The sequence below is a fragment of the Melospiza georgiana genome, chromosome 10 (genome assembly GCF_028018845.1).
Source record: "Melospiza georgiana isolate bMelGeo1 chromosome 10, bMelGeo1.pri, whole genome shotgun sequence".
Taxonomy (NCBI): Eukaryota; Metazoa; Chordata; class Aves; order Passeriformes; family Passerellidae; genus Melospiza; species Melospiza georgiana.
In genome coordinates this window covers 15,450,145-15,476,984 of record NC_080439.1, presented here as the reverse complement: position 1 = coordinate 15,476,984, position 26,840 = coordinate 15,450,145, and the positions used below count along the sequence as shown (strand labels likewise).

The window sequence follows — 26,840 nt, the reverse complement described above, 5'->3', positions numbered from 1 at the left end:
CACCCAGCCATCTGCTTTAGTTACTAACCAAGGCAACAATACTTCATTTTTTTTCCCTTTTCATCCTGAAAATATTAAGCCTGCAGTACTGTTAGTTCTCCTTGGATTGAATTAGATATAATAAAACATTCTGGCTTAGAAAAGCAAAATCAATAATGGGAAACAGTTCACTTTTCAGGGGAATGATCTTCAGATGAGACTAAGTATTTTTATGTGACATAACTGAATTCAGTGCTTCAATTCAGTTTGATGTTTCACTGTAGCATAAAAAAGTTCTCATCATTTTTTTCTTTAAAATTATAACCTTTCTGTTATCACAGACACTTCCTGAAGTATCTCTGTTTTTCTGCCTAAATAGCCCCATTTTATCAGATTTCTTAGGTAGGAAATGATGGCATTTTATATATCTTTTACTTCACTTCTTTACCTTTTCTTCAGAAAAAAAGAAAAGAAGTCTGAAAGGACAATTATTTTACACAAAACCCTCCAATTTAACCCATTTCAAAAGTTCCATCAGTGATACAAAATCCTAACAGTATCTATTAGTAAATCAAGTACCTGCTAGTAAATACTTATTCCATATGCACAACAGCTGTGCTAACATCTTCAGAAGTCTTCTCAGAAATGCTTTCACCACACCAGTGTATTGCATAAAATTCCATGCCACTCAATGCTAATTTACAAAACCTGCTTATTACACAAAGAAATGGGGATGAGGGAGTTTCCTCTTGGAAAAGAATGCAAAGTACCTGTGCTAGCAGGGGATTTTTATTACCTACACTGAAAACTGAGAACAGATGTCTAATTCTAAGACTGAGGGAGAAACTTTTTTTATTTCCTCTCATAGCTTTTGTTCCTCAACAAACACTGTAAACAGCAATAAAACCACCACGTTTTAGAAAACAACCAGTGCTTCTGTGGCTTCAGTAAAGTAAAACCTCTCAAGCTGTTCTGCACAGTTAACTCGCTGATTCAATAGAAAAATCATTTTGCTGCAAGATGCCATATTTATTTTTGACAACTGAATTTTCACAGATCCAGGATGCAGAACACAGCACAGAAAAACTGTTCCTGCTAACAAATGACTTGCAGGAGGCATCAAGGTGCCAGCACTGGTTGCTCTATGAGTTAGAAGTGTTTCCAGCAAATGAACTGTAAAGGTTTGACCAAGGAACTCCCTGGGTACTGCCAGGAGATCCCACCTGAGTTCACTCACTACATATTGCTTCTCTATTGGTGTGCACTGAGCCCGGATGATAAAAAGAACTGATAAAGGAAGACGTAAGCACAAAAGTGACACCAGGCCCTTTCTTTAAAATGTGACTTCTGCAGATTTATTGGTTTTTATTCTGGAATGGTATGTTTTTTAAATATCATACCATATCATGATGTAGTTTGTCTCAGTGCTTATAAAAGAACCAGGTTTTTTTACTGCTTTTAAAAAATTTCTTTTTTCCTACTCTTGTAAATTTCAGTTAAACAGACCACACACACATTTAGTTCTGTTCTATCTAGACCCTCTCCTCAAGAGTACATAATCTACCTCTGTGGAGTCTGACTGAGTAAGACAGCTCAGCTGAACAAGACCTAGATGAGTGGAAGATTTTCAGGGGCTTTTTGGCTGTAGGACAGAGAAAGAAATCACAAACTGGTGCCAGAGCTGGACACCAGAAACTCTTTTCATGTAGTATTATGCCAAATTAAAAGAAAATGGATGCATGTGAACATTCTCTCATAAAAGCAAGAAATCTACTCATACAACTACTGTGAATTCAGACTGCCATGATTCAGTACAGATTTCTGGGATGGGAATAAGAAATGATACGTAACATAGTCCAGTGCTGAGACAATTTCAGATTCCTTATGCATTGCTCTCTGTAGCATTTAAAAATCTAGGGTTGGCTTTGATTTGCTCATAGAATTTTAATCTTTGTTTTTACTAGAGAGCCCTGGTAGGCCTGAATAGATCCATTGTGCATGTTTTTAAGACATAAGCAGTTACCTGTTTCACTTGCTCATCGCTGCAATCATCTCTGTTGGCATCTAAATTCACAAAACAAACCTATAATGAGAAAAAAAGAAAAAGCACTTTATAAAGTTGTATTAGAGTGGCAGCAACCCTTTTAAAGTCACTATATTTTCATTTTCTAGCCTTGTAGCTGAAGCCTTTCACTGTGAAGCTTTTTCCTAGTACAAGAAAGGTAGAAAGGTTTGTAAAGAGAACAGTGGAATAGATGTTAAGAAAGGAGGAAAAAAGGAGTAAAAGTCATGACTTTATCTGTGCTGACAATTGGCTTATCTGATGAATGAGCAAATGTTGCAAATAAACTGTAATACAGAGGATGTCAGTAAAGGTAGAGAAAATGTTAAAAATACATTTGATCACATATCTGATAAATTCTTCATGTCTTGTTTTTCCAATGACTTCTTCTTTCAGGCACTTGTTGCTAAAAGTTTTTAAGTAAGTGCAATTGTGAGCTGCTTTTAGAGTTTTCTGCACATCACATAAATAATCCAGTACCTTTCCTAGCTTTCCAAAATGTCTATGAGAAGTTTAACACTTTATAAAAGCAGTTCTTAAAACTTGGTTCATGGGGCAATATTCCACAGGAAATTTTCAGCTCTGCTAACTGGCACCACAGGTGCAGAAAAGCTGAACTGCCTGGTGAGCAAGTTCTGCACCAGAAAGTTCTACTTTTGATGACAAGGGCTTTTGCCACTTTGATTATTGTGAGTTTCAGTGAATATTTAATGGTAGTGAGATTGACTTAAACACAAACTTCAGATCTAAAGACCATTTAATTTGTGAGGATTTCTATTTTATTATATGCTTACTGGAAGGCCATTTTCTAATAAGAAAATCCCCCCTCCAGCTCTGAGTTAGAAGCAGGGACTCCAAAACCAGGCTGACTGTGAGGTTTATGAGAGTTTGGTGTTGTCCTCATTTAACCCAAAGCCTAACACAAATTCAAGGCACAGCTGAAGCCAACACCTGACTCCAAATAAATTGCAGGCCCAAAATTTAACATAAAAGAGCTGAGTGATTTTTTTTTTTTTACTTCTTTTCCAGTGAAGAGGAAATACTTTCCCTAATTCCATGTAAATATCCCATAGAAAATGAAATTGCTCTAAATTATCCCCTTCACCAACACTGTTGTGTTTGGCACCCAAGCTCCTGTTGTGTCCCTGCTTTTACACCAAGACAACCCTGATTTCAGTTTATATATGCACATGCCATATGTACAGATTATGACCATCTGCAGTAACGGCCAGCACAGCAGATGGAAAGATCCAGCCAGTGCTCCCATTATAAACCACAAAAAAACCCAGTGAAGAAGAAAGCTTTTTGCCCTTTTAAATAGTTTAATGTCATCTTTATATGAACTTACAAACATATTTTCCAGCCCTTTTTGCATTTTTTAGCAAAAATATTTGTGTCTGATAATGACAACAATCAGGATATGCCACTGTCATCTGCTGAACTTTTAAGAAATAGTTATAAAAATGTCTAAGCTATAAAATAGTAAAAATATCCTCTAGCTACATAGTGTGGTGGTTATGTAATGTCCTAAACATGCTGCAGTTGATTAGACAAACACTTCTCTTACTTTCTACTGGGTTTTCACATGTAGGCATTTCTCATACCAACAATAGGTAGTTACCAAATAGCATTAGAAAATGACACTCTTGATTTGCCCATGAACTTGCCCATGACAGTGCAAGATATGAATTTATCATGAGTGAGTCTGCAGGTGCATGGAGGTGTTTTTGCTTAGGGAACCACCAGTTTGGCCAGGGAAGGAGAGGGGGAAGGTGTGGGGCCAGTCTGAGTCCTCCCCAGCAGGGTCACCCCATGTTGAAGGTTGGGCTGTTACTGAGGAGAGCTGTGGAAAAGCTGCACAGAGCAGTTGTGTCTTCAGCCAGACACCAGATTCTCTGATAAACCCTGGTTTGCCCTTTGCTGCCTCCATGGGGTGCTGGCTCATGACTCTGCTGTGATGAGCAGTGGCACTGACTGCCACCCCAAAGCCAGGCCCTCTCCAAGCAGCCAAAACAATCATCACCTCTGTTCAGGTGTGCCTGGCACATAACTCACTCATGCCTCAGCACATGAAACCTCAGTACAAACAGGAATATCTGGTGTTTTAAGTCAAATTGTCTTTCTTTTTTTATTTTTAATTGATTTTCAGAACCTAATGAACTTGCACTAGAAAACCTGTGGCAGAACTGAATCCAGCTTCCAGATACACTTGTCAAGTTCAATTGACAGTGATTTGTTACACTGCCAAAGCATTCTTTTAGCATTTCCTGTTCTGTGGATTTTGCAGTTTTAATTACAGGCAACTTTGAAAAAAAGCCAGTTTCACAGTGGTGAAATACACTGATGAGCTCATTTACTTTTTCCATTTGCTGGGAGCAGCAGGCAGGACTAGATGGGGAGGTACTGCAACCATAAATCACCTCTAGAATCCCATCCTGGCCTGCTCTGCACTACTGCTTCCTTCTAGGAAGTTCACTGTGAGGATCTTTTTGTTGGAGATATTTCACCAGTGGTGCTCAAAGAGAAAATTATCTATTATGAAAAATCTCTCCCTGTTTTCTGCTTACATAATACAAGTTTTAAGCTCTCATTAGCTTGCCTTGCTTGATTAACTTCTAGTAATTATCAGGGACGCCTCCATTGAAACAATGCAAAACAACACGAGAGAACAATTAATAATCTTTAGGATGGAAACACTGCATAAATTATGAAGGAAGAGCCAAGGTCAGGTCAGGATTTGCTAACCTCAATTTAATTCTGATTCTTTTTCTTTGTATCAGATGCAGCTTAGTTTAGCTGCAAGCCAACCTTCTCCTCATCATGGTATCTTTAAATGTCAGTCCTTTCCCAGCCACTCCTTTACTTCTTCATACCCTTGACTTCCCACAAACACCTTTTCAGTTCCAAAGTGTGTCTGCTTTCCACTTACACTGATTTTCTCTCTGGAAACCACACAGAAATGTCAAGACATCGCCTTTTTTTCTGTCCTAGGAAATACTTATTTTGCAGGGAGAAAACAACAAAATTTAAATGGTGTTGCATAATACATAAAGGAAACAACTCCTCACCCAAATTCAGGCTTTACACAGTGAGAGAGTCACCCACAACTTCCCGGGTAGGTGCCAGTGTCTGCTTTTGGTTCAGTCATTTTTCCAAGTGTAGAAATCCCATTTGCTCAAGAGAGAAAAGAGCTGTTCTTGTGGGGAACAGGTACCACTGCACTGAAATGTAGCACCAAGCAGGATGCTGCATGTCCCTAAACCACCTAATGCACTGGCACACTGTGAATAGAACTCTTGCACTCTGCAGAGTCTTGTACATCAGTAGCACAGATTTGGGTCTGACCCCCAACCTTCCTCTCATCAAACGTTTCTACTGGGATAGTTCCAGCCAGGTTATCATCACTAACTTGCTGAGCTCTTGAAGAAGTCTGTACTTTCCACAATCATATAAAAATCAAATAGAGAAACTAGTTTTTGGTTTTATTTTTTTTTTTCAGATTTTGCATGGTAATTTCTATGACTGGTAAGAGATGCACAGGGTAAATTCTATGGATCAGTGGAGTCCTGAAATCTGCTCTTGAGTTGGTGCAGAAATTATGTAAACACCTCACTTCTTAAAAGAACTATATATTAAGCAATTATTTTTTATAAAATATTTAAGGATATAATGTAAACACAGTATCTTTTCCTCACTGCCAAATGGCTCCAGGATATAGTTAACCTGGTAAGCAAAGCGAGCCAAGTCCTGTGTTCTGTGCTGTGAAGGACTGTGGTCAACACTTGCTTGAAGGGCTGCAGGAGGCAGGCTTTTTTCCCCCCATAAAATCAAAGAAATCTGTATTATACCACCCTCCCAAAAATTTCAATATCTATTTTAAAAGAAAGGAAGAGACAAGACTTGAAAATGAGAACTCTCTACAGATGGCTTGTGCAACCTGAATTTTACCTCATATGCCCACATTTATGCAATGCAGTGTTGCTGCCTGACTCAGTGAACAGCAAGCCTGCAGAAAGGGGGAATTGATGTAGAATCAGAGCACTGTGTATCTGCCATTTTCTGACATTAGAGCCTATGACTCTGTAACCTAAAGGACACTCCTAAGCAGAGTTTCTTAGTTTCTAATCCATCAGTAGCTGGATTAGGACAACACAGTTAACTAGACTATTAAAGTGGTAGCAGGAGTGTATGCAGGCGACACAAAGTGTTTCATCCCTGTCTCTCCACCACTGCCCCATCCACCTGATCCCCAGCTTTGGCCTCGGTGTCCCCAGCAGGCTGGGTTTGGTGCCACACGCCTCACCACAGGCTAAATGTCTGTGCAGATGGTTGGATTTGCACCAGAACTGTGTAGAACTCTCTGTGTTCTGTGCTGTCCTGGTTGGTATTTCAGGGTGTAAATGCTGTCTTGAAAATGAGTTTATAGAGTTTTAATCTCCCAGGTCTGTGCTGTTCTGCCTTTCCCATCCTCTTCCTGACACATCACTGAGTCAGGATGAGGCACGGGAGTCAGTCAACTCATGCCAGGTGCCAATTCAGACACCCCACCAGACACTTAGAGAGAACAACTGGTTTGGGATTGCTCTGCTATCTGCCCATAAAACTCATGTCTAATTTCCTACAAAGAAGTAAAAAGGGTAATTAGCCCCAGGAGTGATCTCAGGAGAAAGTGGTTCTGAGCAGGCAGTTCCTGGGTGCCAAGTTAAAGCAGTGTAAATGCCCAAACCTGAGGATGTGCAGGACAAACTGTGGGATATGAGAAGGTGAGCACCTGCTGAGCCCAGGGCTGAAGGCAGTTTTATGTAAAAAGCCAGTTCAAGTGCTGGTGGGAATGCAGCCCTCGTGGCAGAGAGCTGCAGCAGCAAGTGCAGCTCCAGAGCAGGGAAGGCAGGATCAGACTGTGCTGCCCCTCCCAGTCTGAGCTTCCCCCATGGTTTTGTTCCCTTTAAATGTCCCCATCTGCTGCTGAGCAGAGTGCAGAGGCAGCTGTATGTCAGGACAGCCAGCTGGGTCCTCTCTGTCCTGGTTTGGGACAGGTATGCAGCTCCCCAATGTCACTTTTAAATTACCCTGCTGTGCTTCTTGCATCTTGCCTCGCTGCTTGGGAGGGACATGCACCCCACACCAGTGCAGTGATTTCTAATTATTATTTAGCATTATCCTTTGAAATACTAAAGGCTTGGCATTTTATTTCCATGCGGTTTCTTCTCCATATTTTTGGGCAGGGATTGTTTATTCTCAGGGTGTGTGCTGTTCCTTATACACTATTATTCTAAACACTTTATCCCTTTTTAAATGTAGGACTGTGAAGGTGCAGTTTGTGAAGAGGGTGATTGAATTTTACATCAACTGTGATTGCTGTGACAGTTGTTTTAAGGATTTAATGCAATCTTTGACCACAATAATTTTTGCTCTTAGCAATAACTCTGTGATAGGATGGCAGATTTGAAATTCTGAACCTATTCTCATCCTAATTTCATCTCTGTAAAGTAGCAAAAAAAAATACAGTTGCTCTAAACTTCTATTAGACTTAAGTCTGAGTCTCCTGGCTTTAGAAAGATTAGATCACTGTAATTTCCCCACAGCACAATATCAGAATAGAGCTGCTCCAAGGCATTGCTCACTGGAATGGTGACTATTTCAGAGAACCTACAGCTGCACGATGGCCTCCCTCAGGAGCTGAAGTCAGTGAAAGCCCGAGGAAAAAATACTGTTTTACTTTGTACTTGTGAACCAAAGTAAACTGTAACCCACAGAAAATATCAAAGGAGTGGCAACATGCCAGATTTTGTCTAGAAACTTGCTGTGAGCTTTGTCTCTTTGAAAATGACCAGAATCACTCATATATTTCTGACTTACATTAGGATAGCACAAAATGCCTTTTCCAGCAGATTGTACCCATACAGGCAGTTTGTGTGACAGGAGCATTTGTTTTGATGCTGATCTGCAAAGCTCCCAAATAGAACTTTGCATTTATTTTCACTTGTCTTATTTATGCTAATGGGATGGCTAAATAAAACCTCCCGGACTTCTTGTGATATATAGATATAAATGTGTGTGTAGATATTTATGTGCACTGTCTGTAAGGTCCCCTAATCACTGATCTCTCTGTTCTTTAAAACTGCAATTTCTTAAATCTTGTGATCCCAATAGAGTTTCAAGTACCATTTTTTTGAAAGATAAAAAGCCAAATAGCTGTGAAATGATGGTTTCTAAAGAAATATTCTAAAATGTCACATAAGATCATCCATTGGCTAACAAGGAAACAGAAAAATAGTTTTCAAGACACTATTAATTTTTAACCATCTAGGTGTGGTAGGACTTGTGTGAAAGGAGGATGATTGCAAACTCTTTTTGAAAGCTTGTGGCTTTGGTCACTTCACCACAATTATTTACTACAAGAAAACTTTCATAACTGATAGCTGAGGTCTCTGGCTCCAACTCTCAGTATAAATGCTACAATAAAGTTCTGATTCATGTGCTGAAAAGCTGCTGTCAGGTTTTCCCTCTGACTCAGGCTTCAGAGAGTAGAAGTCTCCCTGCATTGCATCTCTAGACATCCCAAATGTCTGAAGATTCATTGCCCAAATGAATGTGGGCAAAGATTCATTTGCTCAGTGAATCTTGGGCAAATTCACTGCATATGATGGGAATGTTGTTATCAACCACTCTGTGCCTGCCCCAGTGAATATGCACATGTTGGGTGTAAAACTTCCTTCACAGAAATGCCTTTGCACCCATCAAGGCCAGGAGCAATAGCCAGCCTGATATTTCTACCCTTTTTTCTCTCTCATTACCTTTACAAAGTAAGTTGTTTTTCTGTCACCACTTTTATTTATAGAGTGGCATCAAAAGGAGTATTTACTGCAGAATTAATAGAAAGTATTATTGCTTGTGCAAGATTGAAGAGGTAATGTACATTTCTGTAAAACCTTATAGGCCTGCATTAATCTTCTTCATTTTTTGATAGGTCTTATTATGCTTATTTATTTTCTTTCTTTCTGTACCCATTTAAATGTTAAATAGAATCTCAGAGGACTAGATAGTATAACTGTGACAGTTAACAGATCTGATTTGAAGGCCAGTCCAAATAAAAAATGATAAATACAAACCAATAAACCATAATTGATACCATCATTTAGCTTTGCTCAAGTTAATCTTGACTTTTTCCATTTCCTGCATTTGAAAATTGTTGGTATGGAAAAATTATGGTTCCATCGGACTGTTGCAGGAGGTGGTATTTTAAAGGAGAATTTGTTCATGAGCAGAAAAATAACCTGAAATCAGTTTGGGGTTGCTCAGGAGCCAGTCCTGCACCTTTATCCCTCTCCTGCCTCCTCTGAGCTCCTGCTCAGCAGGGTGGGCCTGACACTGAAATACAGCAATGCATCAGTGACCAGGCTGCTCCAGAAGGAAAAAGACAAAAGTTCATAAAACAGCATTTTTGAATTTTAGACACTTCCAGGGAAAAGATTTAATAGAAACTAAAATGAAAACTTTATTGCATCTTTGCATTTTGGCAATTTAAACTGTTGTGGTTAATTATAGGCCAGACTCTGCTAAGTAACTCATCAGAAAGAGAGGTCAGGCCCAAAAGGTTTTGTTTAAAATGACTGAAACCATCACTGGCTAAGAACACTGTCCCAGATGCACCAAAGAGTATAAAATATTTAATGATTTCTAAAACCAAGCTATTTAACAATGAAACCAAGGTGAAAGACTGACTCCCTCGAGCCCCAAACTCTGATTGTCTTGGCAGTCTCTGCCCAGGCTGGTTTTGGTAAGCCAAGAAATACAACTGCCTGCAGTCTCCAAAGCCAAAGAGATGAATTCTTTAATCCTATAAGCAACTGAAGCAAGGAAATTATGATGATGTTTGATTTTTAGAAAGGAGAACATTGATGGTACATTACTAAATGAATGCTCAGATTTCTGGGACATTTGAGTATTTGCTTGATGTTTTCTTTAACACACCTAGATACTTTTATTTGGTATAGCATTGCTCTAAACTACTATAAAAATCAATTATTTTTCTCAAAGACATTTGTATGACACTTAGAAGCACAAAATAAGATTAAAGCATTATAAGTACTTAAATCCATTCTGCTTATCTGTGCACAGCAATCCATTCTGTGGTGCTCTACAGGATTTTTCAGTCCTTGCGAAAGATGAGGAAGGCAATGTGGCTAAGCCTAATTAAAAAATGCAAATGGTTTTGCTAAACAAAGATGTCATGTGAAAATACTCCATAGCAGTGACTGTGAGATTGATTGGACTCAAATTCCACCTGCCGTGGGTCTCTGGGGGGTCAGGATGAGCAGGTATTACCAAGGTGTGAGTGGAGCTATCAGCAGAAAGAGTCAATTGTGTATTACACAGCTGATACAGGCTGTCAGATCAGCAGCTAAAACACCCATGACTGGAACAGTCTATTTGGGTTTGAGTTTTTAAACTGAGCTAGTTCTTCTTTCCTGCCTCCACTACTCTAATTATACTTATAATTAGAGTACATTATTAGAGTAACATTAGAATACATAATATGGTCCCCCCCATCTGTTTAAGTAAAATGTTAGTATGCATCATAGTTCAGACCACGTATGCCATTTTTGCCCTGTTTTTCACACACTGGGGCAGGGCTGCTGTATTTATTTTGCAGTTTCCCAGGCTCAGGTGTCTTTTGGTCTGGACTACACTGGGGGAAGAAGGACTGGGGAGGTGGCATTTTGCAGGGCAGCAGGGAAAACCAGCAGCTCCGTGGTTGCCACACCTTATGAAACTCTTCCTGATAAATCTCTACTCAAAGCTTTCTGTGAAGGGATTTCAGGACTGTATCCAGTAGATGAGAAACTGCTGTCTCTAGATGAAAAACAGGCTCTGTGTCTTCTCTGATTAAAAAATTCTTTACTGAAAGCAGATCATTCTGTAAGTTCTCTGCTTTCAGAGGATGGGCTGAGAAGGAAGGAAGCACACAGGTCTGGTGATAGCTTTTGATTGAGCTCAGTCGTATGCACTGTAAGAAATTAGGACTGTAAAATCTAACTGCTCTGGATAATTTCCTCAGCTCTTCCTTTTCTTCACCGGGCCCATCCTGGCCTCACTCCTTCTTCTTGCTTCCTGCCTCATAAAATTACATTTTTAAATCAAGACTTCATGTTCTCTCCCCTTAAAAAGGATTGTTTCATCCTTACATTAAGAGAATTTACATTCAGCATACAAAATATCCACCTACAGCTGACCACTGTTACAAGCAACAGAAATCACAGCTTTGTGATGGATACAGTTTGGTGACAGTGATGGTTTCTGTCATTTTTAACCAAACCTTTTGGGACTGACCCCTGTTTCTGCTGCAGTAGGTGTGCACATCATCTGTCTGCTCATGCATGCTCTACAAATTGCAGGGCAGCTCTGCCCCAGCTGTTGGACAGGTTATTAACAGGTAGAGCTCTGAGGCAGCAAGATTACTTGAAAAAGAAGGAATGGTACAGGTTCTTGCGCTTATGAATCAGTCTGGAAAACAGCTGGCTGTCAGACTGCTGAGATTGGAAAAGTCTGCTTATCTGTGTATTAGCATCTTAAGGTTAACTTTTCAGCATGTTGACATGTAAGCTCTGCCACTTTCCTCTCAGTGGACTTTATTAAAGGGCAGCTCTGTCTGGTTTCTCTGTGGTATAAAGAAGGTTTAAGTTCACACCCTTACAATTTCTCAGTTTCATCTGTATTCATGAAAGCTGTAGGAACTCTGGCTCTGGAACCTCTGGCCTATCGTCAAATTAGACAGATAGCATCCAGTGAGCTCAAAAGTGACTATTTCCCTTGAGCCTGAAATTATTTCTGTTGGTAAACAGGCAACCAGAAACTCTAATCATGCATTTTTACAGAGGCTGTAATCCTAGGTGTTCTCTTGATTCTTTAAAAAAAACTTAATCAAACTAATTTAAATATAATTCAACTAGTTTGTCAAATTATTTTTATTCACACAAACCCAAAGCTGCTTTGGGAGAATGTTTTGCCTAATCACATGTATTTTTGAACAGATTTAGGTGATTCCTCAGTTGAGATCTGTTTTACTGGGTTTCAGAATCCAGTATGAAATAGTAAAGCTAAATAATTTCCTCTCACAGAGTTCTTCAAGCTTTGAGGGAACTAAAAACCAAAAAGGGTGCAGGGTAGATGTGTAGCTTTGGAAGGACATTGTTTACTCAAATACACTGTTCAAGAAGCAAATGGGGAAATTCTTTGCACTCTCACAGTAAATAAAGTGATTTTAACTGGGAAAATTAATTTTGGTGGATTTGATTCTAACTCTTCCCAGATACCTAGAAAAATTACTTTTAAAATATGACTACCCACATTTTCATACTGTCAGTTTAAAAGAGCATGGAATATCTCAATTGAACATCTGCTGCAATCTGGAGGAAGTGTCCATAACGTCAGAATTATTGAATCAATCCCCAATCCCTGTGTGTCAGACAGAAGTACCTGTACTTCTGCACACTCATTCATTCTCACATGCCCTGCATTCCCAGAGTCAGATCATGGAGCTGCTGTAATCACAGATGTTTTTGTACTAAATTACATAGCAGCTGACAGAAATAAAGATCTGTCCATGAGTCAGTTGGATTATTAACTTTATCATTACCATTTTAAGCTCTGAAATAAAAAAGAAAAAAAAGTTGTTTGTTCTCTATACTTAGTTGCATACACAGATGGAGGAAAAATACCTGAATAACACTTCTGAGGGGTTTAGAGCAAACCCCTGAAGTACAAGAACCTTCTAGCTTTCAATTTCTTGCATCTGAAATAGTAAAGCTGGGAATAAGAAAGGTGTTCTGGTCTGAACTTCTTCCCTAGACAAGCTTCTACCAGGAAAACATCTTCCTTCTTCATGGTCATCTTAAATCTGCAGGTCTAGACTCATCCTACAGAAAGGTGAACTCCTACAGTGATGATTAAAGTCTGGGTTTCTGTAGCTCCCACTCTCTTTGCAGAAGACCAAGATGAGAAGTCTTGGCATCTACTTGAGGATTGAATTGGATCTTTCTGGAAAAGGAGCTGGAAATCTCAGCCTGTGCTAGATTCCTGCAGTACTGTAAGGAGTGGTGTTTGTGGTCATTTCAGTGACACTGAAATGTGTGGTGATTTCTGTTTGTTCTTGAACTTAGAGCTGTTGTATGGACAGCTGCAGAGCATCTTTCAGGGCACATGGACACACCCTTTGTCTGTACAAGGTCCTGGCAGAAGCTCTTTGGAGATCACCTTTGGCAAACACTCAGCTGCAGTTAGGTGCAACCCACAGTGCAAGCCAAGGTTCATGCTGAGAGCACAAAACTGTGCAGAAGAACATCCACCCTGGTATGCTCTTCAAGTTCGCACCCTGCCATGGGGCCCCTGTGTTTATCTGTGTGATAAACAAGGGCTCTGCTGCCACAGCCAGAGCAGCCCCAGCTGCAGCAGAGCCCTCAGACACCCTGCCTGGGGCACACAGCTCCTGCACCCACTCAGGCACACTCACACATTCCTCAGCTATGTAAATACATCACTGTGCAGTCACACACAGGCACTAATGACGAGGAAATGAGGATTAGCTGAAGCAGGGATGTGCACGTGACTTTCTTTTGCATATGGTTTCATAATGCCCAAAGTGTCATCTTCATTCATCTTCCTTCTGGTTTTATAGGAGGCTTTAAAATGGCTTCATGCAGAGCAGTGAGGCGTGTGACACTGCCATTATAAAGCATGTAATGGAAAAGACACTTTCCTATAATTTCTGGGAAAGAGAGATCTCAACCATTAACAAACTACCAGCTGAAATGTGTAGGTTTCAGGTAATATTCTTCAGAATGTTCCTTCAGTGTTCTCCCACTTTTTTTAATCATTACTATTATTTTGCCTCCTATTACTCCACCTCAGAGTAGTTTTGGGAAGCAGGAAAGATTTTGTTTAATTTCTTGCTATTAAATTTGTGTGCTGTCTTGGGTAACTCCTAAAAAGTGTCTCCTTTTCCTGAGCATACAGACAAGTATCTACTGAAGAAGTTTATATAAAATGTATATAGTATATAGTGCTTTAAGGACTTATATAATTTTGTGAATATCTACGATATTATCAGAAATAAGGAAACTAAAAATTGCCAGTTGTTGCTATTCTGTTGTGGGTATTTGTTTTTAGATTACAATTTCCTTTCCTCCACTGAACAAATTCTGGTGACTTGTTTTCACTGCCATTGGCTCTCATCACTTCTTTTTGGGGTCATTAGCAGTTATCACTAATATGCAGAATGCACAGTTACAGTAGATAGGAGACTGGGAATGGTATAAGAGATGTAGCTCTCTCTTCCATGCACAGTAAAATTTGACCTTTTATATTTAAATGGTTAAAGAAGATCTTGAGCTGGAATATGTCTTATATGAGGTGTTTGAAATAGCCTGATAGTGACTCAGAATTAAAAAAAAAAGTTTCTGGAAGACAGAGCTAATCATCCATTAGCATTTGGATGCAATGCTTGTCTCACATTAATTTCCATGCTTGCCAAAATGATTCTGGCAGAGGAACCAGCTGTGAAATGTAGAAATTAAAATATTAGTTTGGAAGTACTAGATATGCCCTGTAGCTACTTGCAAAAGGATTTGCATGAATGAAAATGTGAGGTAGCAGTATCATACAGGTGGGAGAATTTCTGTGCCCCCTTTTCTCCTTGTGCCCCCTGCTTTCTGTGCTGAGCAGGATGTCACATCTATGGCACATCCCTTGGGCCAGCTGGGGTCTGCTGTCCCAGCCTGCTGTGCACCCCAGTGAACTACTGCTGGGGGCAGCACACAAGCCCTGCTCAGGAATAGCAAAAACATTTCTCTGTTCATTCCCTGTGTTCAGCAGAAATACAGAATATAGCTCCACACCAGCCACTGCAAAGAAAATTACCTCCAGCCTAGCACACAGTTATAACCTCAGAGTATGAAGCAGCTCAGGCCCATCTTCTGTACTACAAATAACTCCAAAGGCAGGTATCCCTCAGTGGGATACAGCAGTACCTTCCTTATCTCACCAAAGTCAGATCAGGCTGCCATCAAAAAAATCCATTTGTGTCAAAGTAGGACCATGGTGCTCTCCTGGCAGTTTCTCTGCCCAAAATTACAACAGGATTCAAGGCAGCTTGGGGAAATATCAACTTGAAGCTCTGAGCCTTCCTTCTGTTGTATGGTCCTTTGCATGATTAGAGAGAGGCAATTTCCATCTTTAGCTGTGAGTGGAGGAAGTCTTTCTCCCATTCTTGCCCTATATTTTCATTGGGATGGTGACAAAAGCCACATTACTCCCTTCAGTTTCCAGATAAAAACCTCTCCTGTGAGCTGCACAACTGCTGTGTAACATGACATGAGGGTTCCAACCACTCTCCTTGCAGGCCCTAACAGAATGTTTCCAAAAGCAGGCAGCTCAGTGCATCTCCTGTGAGTCACCCAAATTCACCTAAATAAGGCCCTGACATGACTCTCCCTTGTCTCCCCAGCCCAGCCACAATTCTCTTTCTGGTACACCTTGTATGTTGTCAGAAGAATGTGTTATACTGCTCTCCCTCTAGCATTTTTAGCGGTAATGAATTTGAAATTTAGTCCAAATTATTCTTCAGAAGGTGCTTATCTCAAATGACTTGGTGGATTTTTGGTTCTTGATATTTTAGAGCCTATCCCTACTTTAATGGCTGGACTGCATTAATGAATCTTCCTGAGTTATCTCTTCATAAGCCACTGCTTCAAAAACAGCTGTGAATATTTTCTTCCCATTAAAGCTTATTCCTTTGGGTTTGATGTAATTAATTGCCACTTAAGTCTTAGTGAAAATATTCCAATAAATATTTATGCCACATGCACCATCTCCTCTCTCCAGTGCCCTGTATACTTAATGTTCAACAAATTTCTGCAAACCTCAGCCTGCAATTTATGTTAGAGAGAGACTGTGGTTGTAACAGCAGCACAATCACAGATGTCCACTCTGGAGGTAGCACAAGAATCTCATTTCTTGATAAAGCAGGTCGTGGAGAATATGCCAGAGTGGAATGCTGGAGAGGATACAGCTGCAATACCATGCCTGATCCTCCCAGTGCTTATTTACAGCTTTGTCAGAGTAGGGTTAAGCATCTGCTTAAGGACAGACAGAAAACCACTGCAGTGTGAGACTTGTCACAGAAGGACAGGAAAGAAGATGGTATATCTAGACAGATGATTAAAGAGTGTCCCAAGTCTAAAGTTACAGGAAAGAGAAGAAAATCTATTGTCAACCTTTCATACTCTGAAATTCATGAGGCTGTGAATTTGACTGCTGTATGATACATGTGTGGTACTGAAAATGTGGAAATGCAACCCTTTAAGAGCATATTTGAATTCTGTCTTAACATTAGCTCATATGTGAAGATATATTTTTCAGAGCCAAGTACATACAAGAGCAGAAAGTGAAACATATTTTATAGATTATACAAGTAATCTTTTCAGTGGTCTTTGAAGCGAGTGCTCAGTCTGCCTGCACTGTGCTCCATAAGGCAGAGAGCAATTGCTGGAGAGGAGGGGGTTTGTTTCCCTGTGCAAGCCAGTGGGGGCTCTCTGGAAGGTTCAGTTCCTTACCACAGCAGCATGAACACCCACACATGCCTGAGACAGGACTACAACTCACTGCCAGGATTTAGCCTGCTGCTGTTGGTTCCTGCACCTTGGCAGGATGTAATTAAAGTATCGTCAAGCTGAATAGGAAGATGAGACTTAAACCTAAAAATATCCCCAGTAATTATGGTGTAGATCTGGAAAGCAATGGATGGATTTTGATTTCTGAAAGAGACAATGCTGTTCCTGAAGATGGTTGAGTAATTATGGAGTAAAAGGTAAAATAAACAGCCTTGTAATTCCCCGTCTGTGACAGTGCTGAGGTGTGCAAGCAATCTCATGAGGGAGGAAAAGGGTCTTAGTACATAGGTCTGGTGGTTTTAGGGCTTTGCTATGTTTCCTAGCAAATGTAAAACTTCATTCAAACACAAAACAAAGCACCTGTTTCAGCTGTGCATGGTCACTATTCAGGAACACACAGAGCTTTGTTTTAAAACAAGCCAACAAACAAAAACTCCTCCTTTGAGATTCAAGACTAAACTTCTGTATTTGCCTGTGTAAAAAGCCTTGCTGACTAGTACTAGCCTGGGGAATAATCCTTCTTTCTGAGCCCCTGTAAGATTACACCATCACTCTTCAGTGAGGCCATGCTTTCATTCCCTGGACACTCTGAAGAACATATTGGATAAATGGACCCTGACTAAGTGATAGAAAATGTCCCTGACACAGTGTCTGCACTATTGTTAGCAAGTTACCTGAAAGTAATCTAGTATCAAAGACTGATGAAAAAAAAAAACCTGTGTATTTCTACCTAAAATCCAAAGATATGTAGTGCCATATCTTTAAAAAGACTTGGGTGAAGAAAAGAATGAAACCACTCATAATATACTTTATTTCAAGTGAAAACTGCTGTCCTTTATTTCATCAAAATACACCTTGCCAAAGATTTTTCCTTCCTGCATATGTTATCATTCAGTTTGGAATAACTTGTGGGAGCTGTTTCCTGGATGTTTTTGTTCCATTCCTTGAGTGAGCAATGGCATTTATCTGACAATATGATTCAAGGAAGACTTGGCTAGAAAAGCTAATTTCTTAATTTCATAGTTACTTTTCTCTCTGAATTGATTTACTGCACATTTGTACAAGTGCCAGGGCAGCAAATGAGATGAAGCAGGAGCTGGAGGAGGAGGTGATACCACAGAAGCCCTGATTTGACCAGCTCAAATTAGTGCATAAGGGCATCCTTAACCTCCTCCTGAAGTTGTTTGAAAGTTTGATGGCTAAACTGCAGTGAAAGTGAAAATGCTGAAATACCTGGTTAGGAGAGCAAAGCCATGTGGTTGCAAGGCAAGCAGCCAGCTCTGAAAATCCAGCCACTCTGATAGCAAAAAAACATTCTTCACTATGTCAGCTAATAGAGACACCACAGGCCATGTGGTCCATCATCACATCACCTGTTTGCTTTGTAACAATCTGGTTTTTCTCTCCCTTGTCACTCACTAAAGTAAGCATTGCTTCCCCTCTTCGCAAAGCTCAAGTTTGTCTCCTAGGCTGGGTATGTTCTCCTGCACTAAACCAACCAATTTAACTAACCCTAAACTGTAATTCTTCCTCCTTCTGTGCTGCAGATGGATTAGGGTTTTTCCACGTGGCATTAGCCCACGCCGTGGCTGTGCTGCCTCCACTGTCCCACTCCCCCAGTCATGCTGCCACTCTCCTTTGTGCTTCCACCATCACCATTAGACCACTTCCCAGGAAGTGCCAGGGGCACAGGGGCACAGGAGAGCAGCCAACAATTAGACAGGAGGGTGTTTAACCAGGACTGAATTTGACTGAAGTTTGGGCTGCTGTCCTTGTCCTTTCCCTCTGCCTGCATTACTTACATCCCTGTGTGGAGCATTCTGGAGTGAACATTTTTGTAGTTACAGAGTAGGAGCACTTGCAAATGGAAAAGCTGCTGGACTATTTCAAGAATGTTTCAAAACCTTTAACACTTTATTGAAACTGTTCTCTCATCCATCTGCCGGCAAATCCAGTTTTCTTCTGAGCTTTAAGGAGATATAAAACAATTTAAAATGAGCCCTTGTCACATCCCGACTCTTCAAAAAGTGTTATCTTCTTATGCTAAAGTAAGAAATGAGCACTGTTTCTAAGTGCTTTGTTTTAATTGAAAGGCAGGTATTTTCCACTTTCCATATTGCCATTTAGGGGTGTAGCTTCTGCTTCTCCAAGATATTTGCCAGGAAGTTTGCAGGATTTCTGCCAGTCTGGAAATCCACTGCCCCTCTCACAAAGGCACACTGCTTGGGAAGGAGAGGTTCTGCCTGCCTGCCTCAGTGGTTCTCCAGGACAGTTCTCTGTTAGGCTGTGTGCAGTGGGAATGTCTTTCTCCCTGTCTGTGTTGGGACAGGATGGGCATGCAAAGAGCAGTGGGGTGTGATGATTTTGTGGGGAGATCATTGGAGCCTGGATCTATTTTGAGAGAAGTTTTTTTTTTTTTTTCAGTGTAAATATAATCACTAATGGCTTTTTGCTGGCCTGGAGCATGAAAGGTCAGAGAATATCTTGAAAATTCACTTATAAGCATCTTGAACCAAATGAGTGTCAAATATCTTGTAGGACCATTTTTTTTCTTAATTTAGTTTTGTATCCTGCTCTTTTCTTAAATAATAGTTTAATGACTACGTTCATGAAGAATTCCTAAAAGAAAATTAAGATACATCTTTAGCAGTATGGCAATACCACCTTAAATATGGAGACACTGTAAAAGAATTGCAAAGAAAAGTGTTAAATCTTACGAACTGCTAAGATAAAGTCATCATTGACATTTCTGTGTGCAAGATGAAGAGACTGTGCTTTAGGATGGTGCAATGCTAGAAGAGAACTATAAGTCATCTAATTAAGCAAGAATTTAGATTTCTTAACTTGTACTAACATAAGCCAACCACAAATATTCAGCACTGATAATTAATCTAGATATTTGGGGAGAAATTAGGGACAAAGTATCTATTAGTTTTCTCTTTTCCAATAAGGTCTTCATCAAAGCATGTCCAAAGCAGGAAACATTTGTTATCGATCCAGAGAAAGCAAGCTGGCAATTCTGGAGTAAGAAAAAGTATCTATTTTTATGTGAAACTGCTTTTATGAGGTCACTCCGCAAGGGTAAGAAGAATGTGACATTACAGAAATTTTAATTGCATTTATACATCACCATGTGGATCTTATGCATTTTTATTCTAATTGGTGGATTTTGATTAAGTTCTCATTCAGTAGAAACAATCAAAACAAGACATCTATAATTAAACTACTTTCAAAATACTACCTGATTATATTAACAGGAAACAAGGTATCCTAATCTCAGTGATAACTGCTGCTAAACAGTACCACTGTTAACTGAAGTAAGTTTAATGAAATGTTTACCAATTAGATGAATATTCTCCAAAGAGGAAAAAACCACTTATAATATTAGTGTAGAGGAAAAAGCTCCTTAAGGTACTTTAACCTTTTAAATCAGACAGCATGGCAAAATCAGAAAAGGTTGCCTGAAATAAGGACGCTAGCACGGCATAATCTTTCTACAACAACTTATCTTTGCTTGGTAGGCCCCATCTATCAGAGATAAATATAATTTCCTCTAAGATTCTACAGAAAATTAAGCAAAAAGTCAAAAGCTCAACAGGTAAAAAAGCAAGCCAGAATTAATTCTTATATTATTATTTGAGGTAGTAATTTCCTCTGAGAAAATAAGCCTAATTTTTAGGATATTAAGTACTAAATAGTAAAATTAGGTGACTATAGCACAGTATGTTTTAAATTAAAAGTAATCCCTTCCTGTATAAAAAACGAGGATACCACTGGTGATCTGCCTGAGGAACCTGCTCTGGTTGAGGAAGTGTTTAGGTTCTCAAATTGCAAGGTTGCTCACTTGCACACTGGGACTAGGTGCTGTATTTTGCTCACTCTGTCTTGTGATAGAGCAGCGCTGGGTATGACTGAGTTAAGCCCAGTAACCTCTGGCCATATTCCTAAATCCCAGGGCTGCAGTGACACTGCTGTGTCCCTCCTGCTGCCCTCAGGCACTCTGTGTCACCCCGGGCAGGACACGAATGGTCCAGGGATGGAGATTCAGTTTCCTGACAGCTGCAGTCTGGGCTCATCAGCTGGAGCTGAAATCCCTGGCCTTGAGGGAATCCCAGCAGGCTCCAGGAGAACCATCAGCTGGTCTTTAGGTTGTGTGGGAACCTTTTACCTGAGATAAAGCTAATCTTTCCTAAAGCCCTACTTTGCTCACTGAGACCAGGGAATAGTACTCCAATAGGATTCTGGGGAAACATCTGCTCTTCTGACTCCTCCATCAAGTAAAAAACCATTAAAAACATAGCCATGTATTTCCATCCAGTTTCATGTAGACAGTTTATAAAGCAACATAATTCCTATTTCTTCATGCACATTGTTAAACAAAAACTGATCTTTATCGCATTATAACCCACAATAATGAGATTGAAATTTAATTTCAAGTGCAAAATAAATCTGTATGAGTTCTTCAGCAGCTTCCTTTCATCTAACATGGAAAGAGCTTTTTCTCTTTAATTGTGTCTCTCTGCCTTCAGGAACATTGAGCAGTCTTTTAAACATCTGCTCTTTCCAACCTGCCACTTAACAAGTTATGGTTCGGAATAATTTTCTCTTTGGCTTATTTTTCTCTCTTGTGAGTTGCAGATTATGAACATAAAAAAACACATAGAGCCACCAAAGTCTGAAAGCCAAATATGGGGAAACTCTGCAGCAGTCTTTATTAATGTGCTTTATACAGAAATCTGTATTTTTAGTTTGTATATCTGCTTTTAAAAGAAAGCTGGAAATTACAGAGTTTTTTTGGTTTAACATGCACTGTTGTCAGCTCCACAGCCTATCCAAAGAGCTCTCAAGGAGGAGATGGCAGTGAGTACTTACTGAGGCACAGCTGCTTTCTGACTTGTCTTCTAGAAAGCCAATTTGGCATGGTGTCCTCTGATTCTGCAGCCAGTAGTCTGTTGATTCTAGCAGACTGTTACTGCAGAGAATCTGTTAAAACAGTAAAAATTGTTAAAATAATAACCCTATTGTGCTTTGGGGGCTGGAACCCTATCATTGTAACTAAATGGAAATTTTGTTGACAAAACTGGGGGAAGTGGATTGGGGGGGGGGGAAGATGGACAAGACAGACCTGTTTGGTTTGGACCCATCCAGTTACTGCACCTTTAGTCAAATAACTTATATATCCCCTGAAGTGTGAACCTATTTTCTTCCAGAACTTGGAGACAGACACTTGAAGGAATTGCCCAAACCCAGTATTTTTATTGAAAAATATTGCTATTAGTTTTGTTCTGCATAAAAGTGATAAACAGACATATTAGGAAAACAAATTATTCAATTACACCAGAGCACACCAACTTGCAGCCTCTATGACTGACTGTATCTCTCTCCACAGTAGATCAGTACTGCTCATTCTGCCAGCAGCCTCATTTCTGGCACTTCTAGGCTCCAAACTCCTTCTTAAACCAGTTTTTCTGCTTTCTGAGAAGCTGAAGTATTTTGGACCTTCTGTAATGAGTCCTGAGGTCAGTCAGCACCCTGAGACCAAAACTTTGTGTTGAATCTCTGTGTTGACTCAGCCCTACAGCTTGTGCCACAGCTCCACTCAAACAAAACCAAAATGGGGCTACAGAGATCTGTAGACTTTAAAGAGGCAAAGCCAGTTTGCAAATCTGATGCTTAAATTAAACTGAATTATTTACTTTCTGCCTCTGTACTAGTATTCTACCATGAAAAAGAGGGACCATTAGTATCTTTAAAACAGCTAGGGAAAATATTGGTGCACCGTTGGTGCTACTTACAGAGCATTTCCTATGGCTTATCATCTTCACTAGGCAGCAATGTTAAGAGGTATATTTGCGAAACAGATGAATATTTTATTTTTACTTCTTGTAATTCTCGTACTACCTGAAAATAGTCTGTACTCTAATTTTTGGACTTTTAATAATTATATTTAAAAATAGAAATTTGTTGCTATATCTAGGGAAAGAAAAATCTATCTACGGTACTTTCCTTTACCTGACTGCATGTTTTGTATTGACACACATTTGTCCTACTTCAAGAATACTGTATCTCTAAGCCTAGATCCCTTCCTTAGGAAAAGAAATGAGAATAACTTGTGAGTCCTTCTCATTTCTCAAGGAAGATGAATGACTGTGGAAAGCTCATCTGGCCAGCTGACACAGTTTCTAATCCTTGGGGGCATCCAGGAGTAAGCTTATTACCACCCATAGATTAACTCCCACTCTAATTTTTATCTTTATGGTAGAAAGCACAGTTAATATTTCACTCCCTGTATTATACTTTTATTGATTTCTGAATAAAAGTCAGCAGGAGAGGGATGAGGAGGTAATGGGGAACACCACAGGTCCTGAGCTTGGCCTGCTTCATTCCCCTTTTTTGGTGCCCTCCATGGAGACTTCCCACCTTTGTGGTTGTTTCTCAGTACACCAGCCCTGCTATGGGTTTTCTTCCAAAGATCTTTAAAATACAAATTTAAGGTTCAAAAAATATTCATGGGAAGTAAAGTACCCAAAGACTTTCTTCTGAGAGTGCCAAAGGCTTATGAATGCTTCACCAGCCTCTTCTTGGGGGCTGCTAGCTAATTGTGTTTACCAGTGCAACAACTCTGCTCTCAGTAAATTTTATAACCTCCCATCTCAGTGCAAAAAGATTCCTGCCATCATAACTCCAAGACTAGACAGGAAAAATAATACTCTCCATATCCCAAAGAAACAATTTCCTGTTAGTGTAATCAACTGTTGTATGGGTTTGTTGCTTTTATTTTGAGGAAATCTTGAAGCATTATGAACTGGTTGGTAAAATTTAGAATTAAGCATTGTTTTCCTCTTTCTGAAAAATTACCATTCTCTGAGGCTTTGAGAAGACAACATAGAACTGAACATACACAAAAACACACATAAACATATATATATACATATGTAATTTAAGCTTTAATTAGACTCTAGACATTCTCATCCTCAAGGGCTGAAGTTCTAATAACCTGTTAAAACATAATTTTGTATACACAGGAAACTTTAAGCTCAAACAGCTTTTGCTGCAACAAGCAATCTTGTTTAATTCCCTTAAAGATCATGGTGAATTTTTCTTCAACCTTAATGACTTTAGATCTTTCTTTCCCAAAACTCGGTTTCTGAGAAACTGTGATAGGCAGAAATTTATCATGTCAAAACAAGCTGCAGATATCCTTGGTGCTGCTCATCTCTGTCTCAGAAGGACATGGTGTGCATTTCAGAACAGCTCAATCATAGCAGATGTATATTGTACATGAAAAACCCATGAAATGAGCTGGGCAGTCCACACTTCACCTACTTTGTCTCCTGTGGGATGTTAAATGACCCTTGGTAGCTTTAATTTTCTTCCAGAGATTTTTTATCAGGAAGCAAATACTGATAAAGATAAATGTTTTGGTCTGGTCAGGTCAGGTCATGGTTGCCAAGCTTGAGTCACTCCAGGGTGGTTTATGAGTTCCAAGGCTTTATATTGCATTTAATTTTTGTGTGCAGCTTTTCATAACAGACTGTGAAGTCAAGGGTAGAAATTACTACATGGAAGTTTGGGACAGCAGGTGATTTCTAAGTAACCCCAAGTAGATAAGTTGGCAGAGGTCAGCTGGTCAGATCTAAGGAACAGAGGTTGGCTCAAAGTAATTTGGAAAGGCTCCAGAAACGGTTCCAAAAAGTCAGTGCTGTGGGGATGGGGGAATGCAGGAATGTGTGCCAGAGGTGTCCTTGCACATGGTCTGGTTTTACACAGGTCTGAGTGGAGATGGAGATGACATTTGAGCCAGTGGTAGCAGGAGCGAAGGGTAAACCTTGGATCAGTTTAAACTCCATCTTATGAAACACAAACTCTTGCATTAGGACCATATAGACATGATATAGCTCTGAGCTTTCCTCTTGGTACTTCTGTGGAGGAAGGATAATTTGGGCTACCCTGCAATGCTGGTTACAGGCAGGGTTACACACACCTGCTGTGCAAAAATGTATCTCTAGACGCCATGTGAACTTTTGGCCATACTTTGGTAACAGACAGTATTGTTGTGAGCAAAGACACACATGTGGTAAGAATAAATGGAATATTTCTTACAGCCCCTTGCTATTGTAAGGCACTTCTCCCTGTTAAATACGTTCATGTGTTTAGACAAAGTGGGAGTTTGCACATGCATGAAAACGTGATTGGATATTCATGCGTTTAAAAGAAAATACAAAGTCCTTATAGTAAAATAATATATGACTGCAGTGATCAAAAGTGTATAAGCTTGAAGGAATTGATCTAAATTAACAGAGCACGTTAATTAATCAAAAGCAATGTGAGAACAGGGACTCTTTGTATCTCTACCAGCATATTACCACTGCCATTCTTGCATTTAAGCATTTTTTTCAAAATATACTGAGGTGATCTGTACCAAAGGACAAGAAAACGAGCCCTCTTCTCCTTCAGCTGTCAGTCTGCAGTCCTGCTCTTTATGGCAAACACTATCACTTGCCAAAATTTCATCCTCCTGTCTTGTACTTATCTTCATTCTTATTTAATTAAGACAAGTGCAGGGCCAATCCCACTGACACATTGTTAGAATTTTTCCTATCAGCTGAAAACTGAAAGCAGAATTTGATGCATTGACCATACTCATGTGACAGCTGCACACACTATACTGCTGTATATCTGGTTTGGAGCGGGATCATCACACTCAGAAAATAATTCAGGATGAATCTGCATCATGCACTAAATGTGAAATCAGCAGTAATTCATGGTTCTAAAAAAAAGTTTTCCACTCTCATCTAGAGACTCAGCCGTCAGCATTACTCAGTGTGTTGTGAATCAATGAACTAAATCAGCCTCTAGCAGAGTGTGGATTAGAAAAGTCACTCTTTCCCAGAGGAAAATACTGCATATGAGTTTAGTGTAACAGCTTCCTGCTCCCTGATTTAGATCAGAAGACATTAAAATACAGTAAATATCTAAAACCGAGACAGCATTAAAAAGGCTCTGCTCCACAAATGAAACATCTGCGTCTTCGTGACTGAACATCTTAATTGCTTTGGTTAATTACTACTCATCAAAAAAGATAGGAAAGTGGGATATACAGAATAAAATGAGATATCAAGGGGCACATCTCCTGCATTCATTTAGGTTGGTCTGTTTAGTAACAGGCTACATCTCATATGGTTCCTGACAGGAGCCAGTCATGCCAAATATAACTACTCAAACCTGCAAGTCAACTGTTTAAACTGTTCCCTTGCAGCAGGAGCCCACAGCATTTCACTCCACCACCAATTACACATCTAACTGCAAAACCACCTAACACAGGCTGAAAGAGAACTCTTCATCCTTTTCCACACACACACACACACACACAAAAAGTAAACTTTCTCTGACAATAGTGTAAAGAAGCCAAAAATATCCTGCTGTTTGTCAGAAGTATTGTCAGAAGTTAATAACTTTTCTTTTAGTGTGCTGACAGTCATAAAATTGACTAGTTTTACAATGAACAGCTCATGTGATACAGGCTACCCTTTAAAAGAGAGTGATACCTGTGAATGTGACCGAGAAGGAGCCCTTTTTGTAAAGGCAGTGGTGGCACTTAGTGTTGTGCCACTCTCCTTCACTCTTACGTAAACTAAACAACTCTGAGATTAAACGACAATTTAAGATGTTTTCCCACACAGTAGATTTTCTGTCTATATGAGTCAGCAGTATTTTTAAAAACTGTTATTTTGCAAATGAACCCTTTGATAAAATGAAAGAAATATTGACATTTTAGCTTTTAGCCACATTGAGGTGAGGAAGAAAAGCCCAGTCCCAGCATACACATCTGTCTTATCGAGTTCTCTTTTTATATCAATGATATTATATCTAACAAATTTTCTGTGCAAGGTTTTCAGCATAAGGAAAAATCTTTAGCATCTACATGTTTTATCCTTCACTCTTCTTACAGAAAACAAACAAAAAACTCCAAGCCCAAAATGAAAGCATTATTAAAGACAGAATTATGAGAAGACTGAATGAACTGTGAAAGTTTAAAATTGAATGCTATCTTTTCAGCTCTAGAATTATGCCTGTGGGAGACAGTAGAGCTCTGAGGTTTATTGCAGAGTGAGAGGTGAACGCCTGTC

General features: G+C 39.6%; 1 protein-coding gene across 8 annotated transcripts in view; it reads right to left on the bottom strand.

Moving 5' to 3' along the window:
* SPHKAP (SPHK1 interactor, AKAP domain containing) overlaps nucleotides 1-26,840 on the bottom strand; it is a 63,899-nt gene that overhangs the window by 18,502 nt on the left and 18,557 nt on the right. For all 8 annotated transcript variants that reach the window (XM_058030883.1, XM_058030891.1, XM_058030884.1 and 5 more), the window contains 2 exons: nucleotides 21,583-21,693; nucleotides 2,003-2,062 (listed from right to left, as the gene is read on the bottom strand). In XM_058030883.1, the coding sequence (XP_057886866.1) occupies nucleotides 2,003-2,062; nucleotides 21,583-21,693 (171 nt within the window). The remainder of the gene's footprint in view (nucleotides 1-2,002; nucleotides 2,063-21,582; nucleotides 21,694-26,840) is intronic.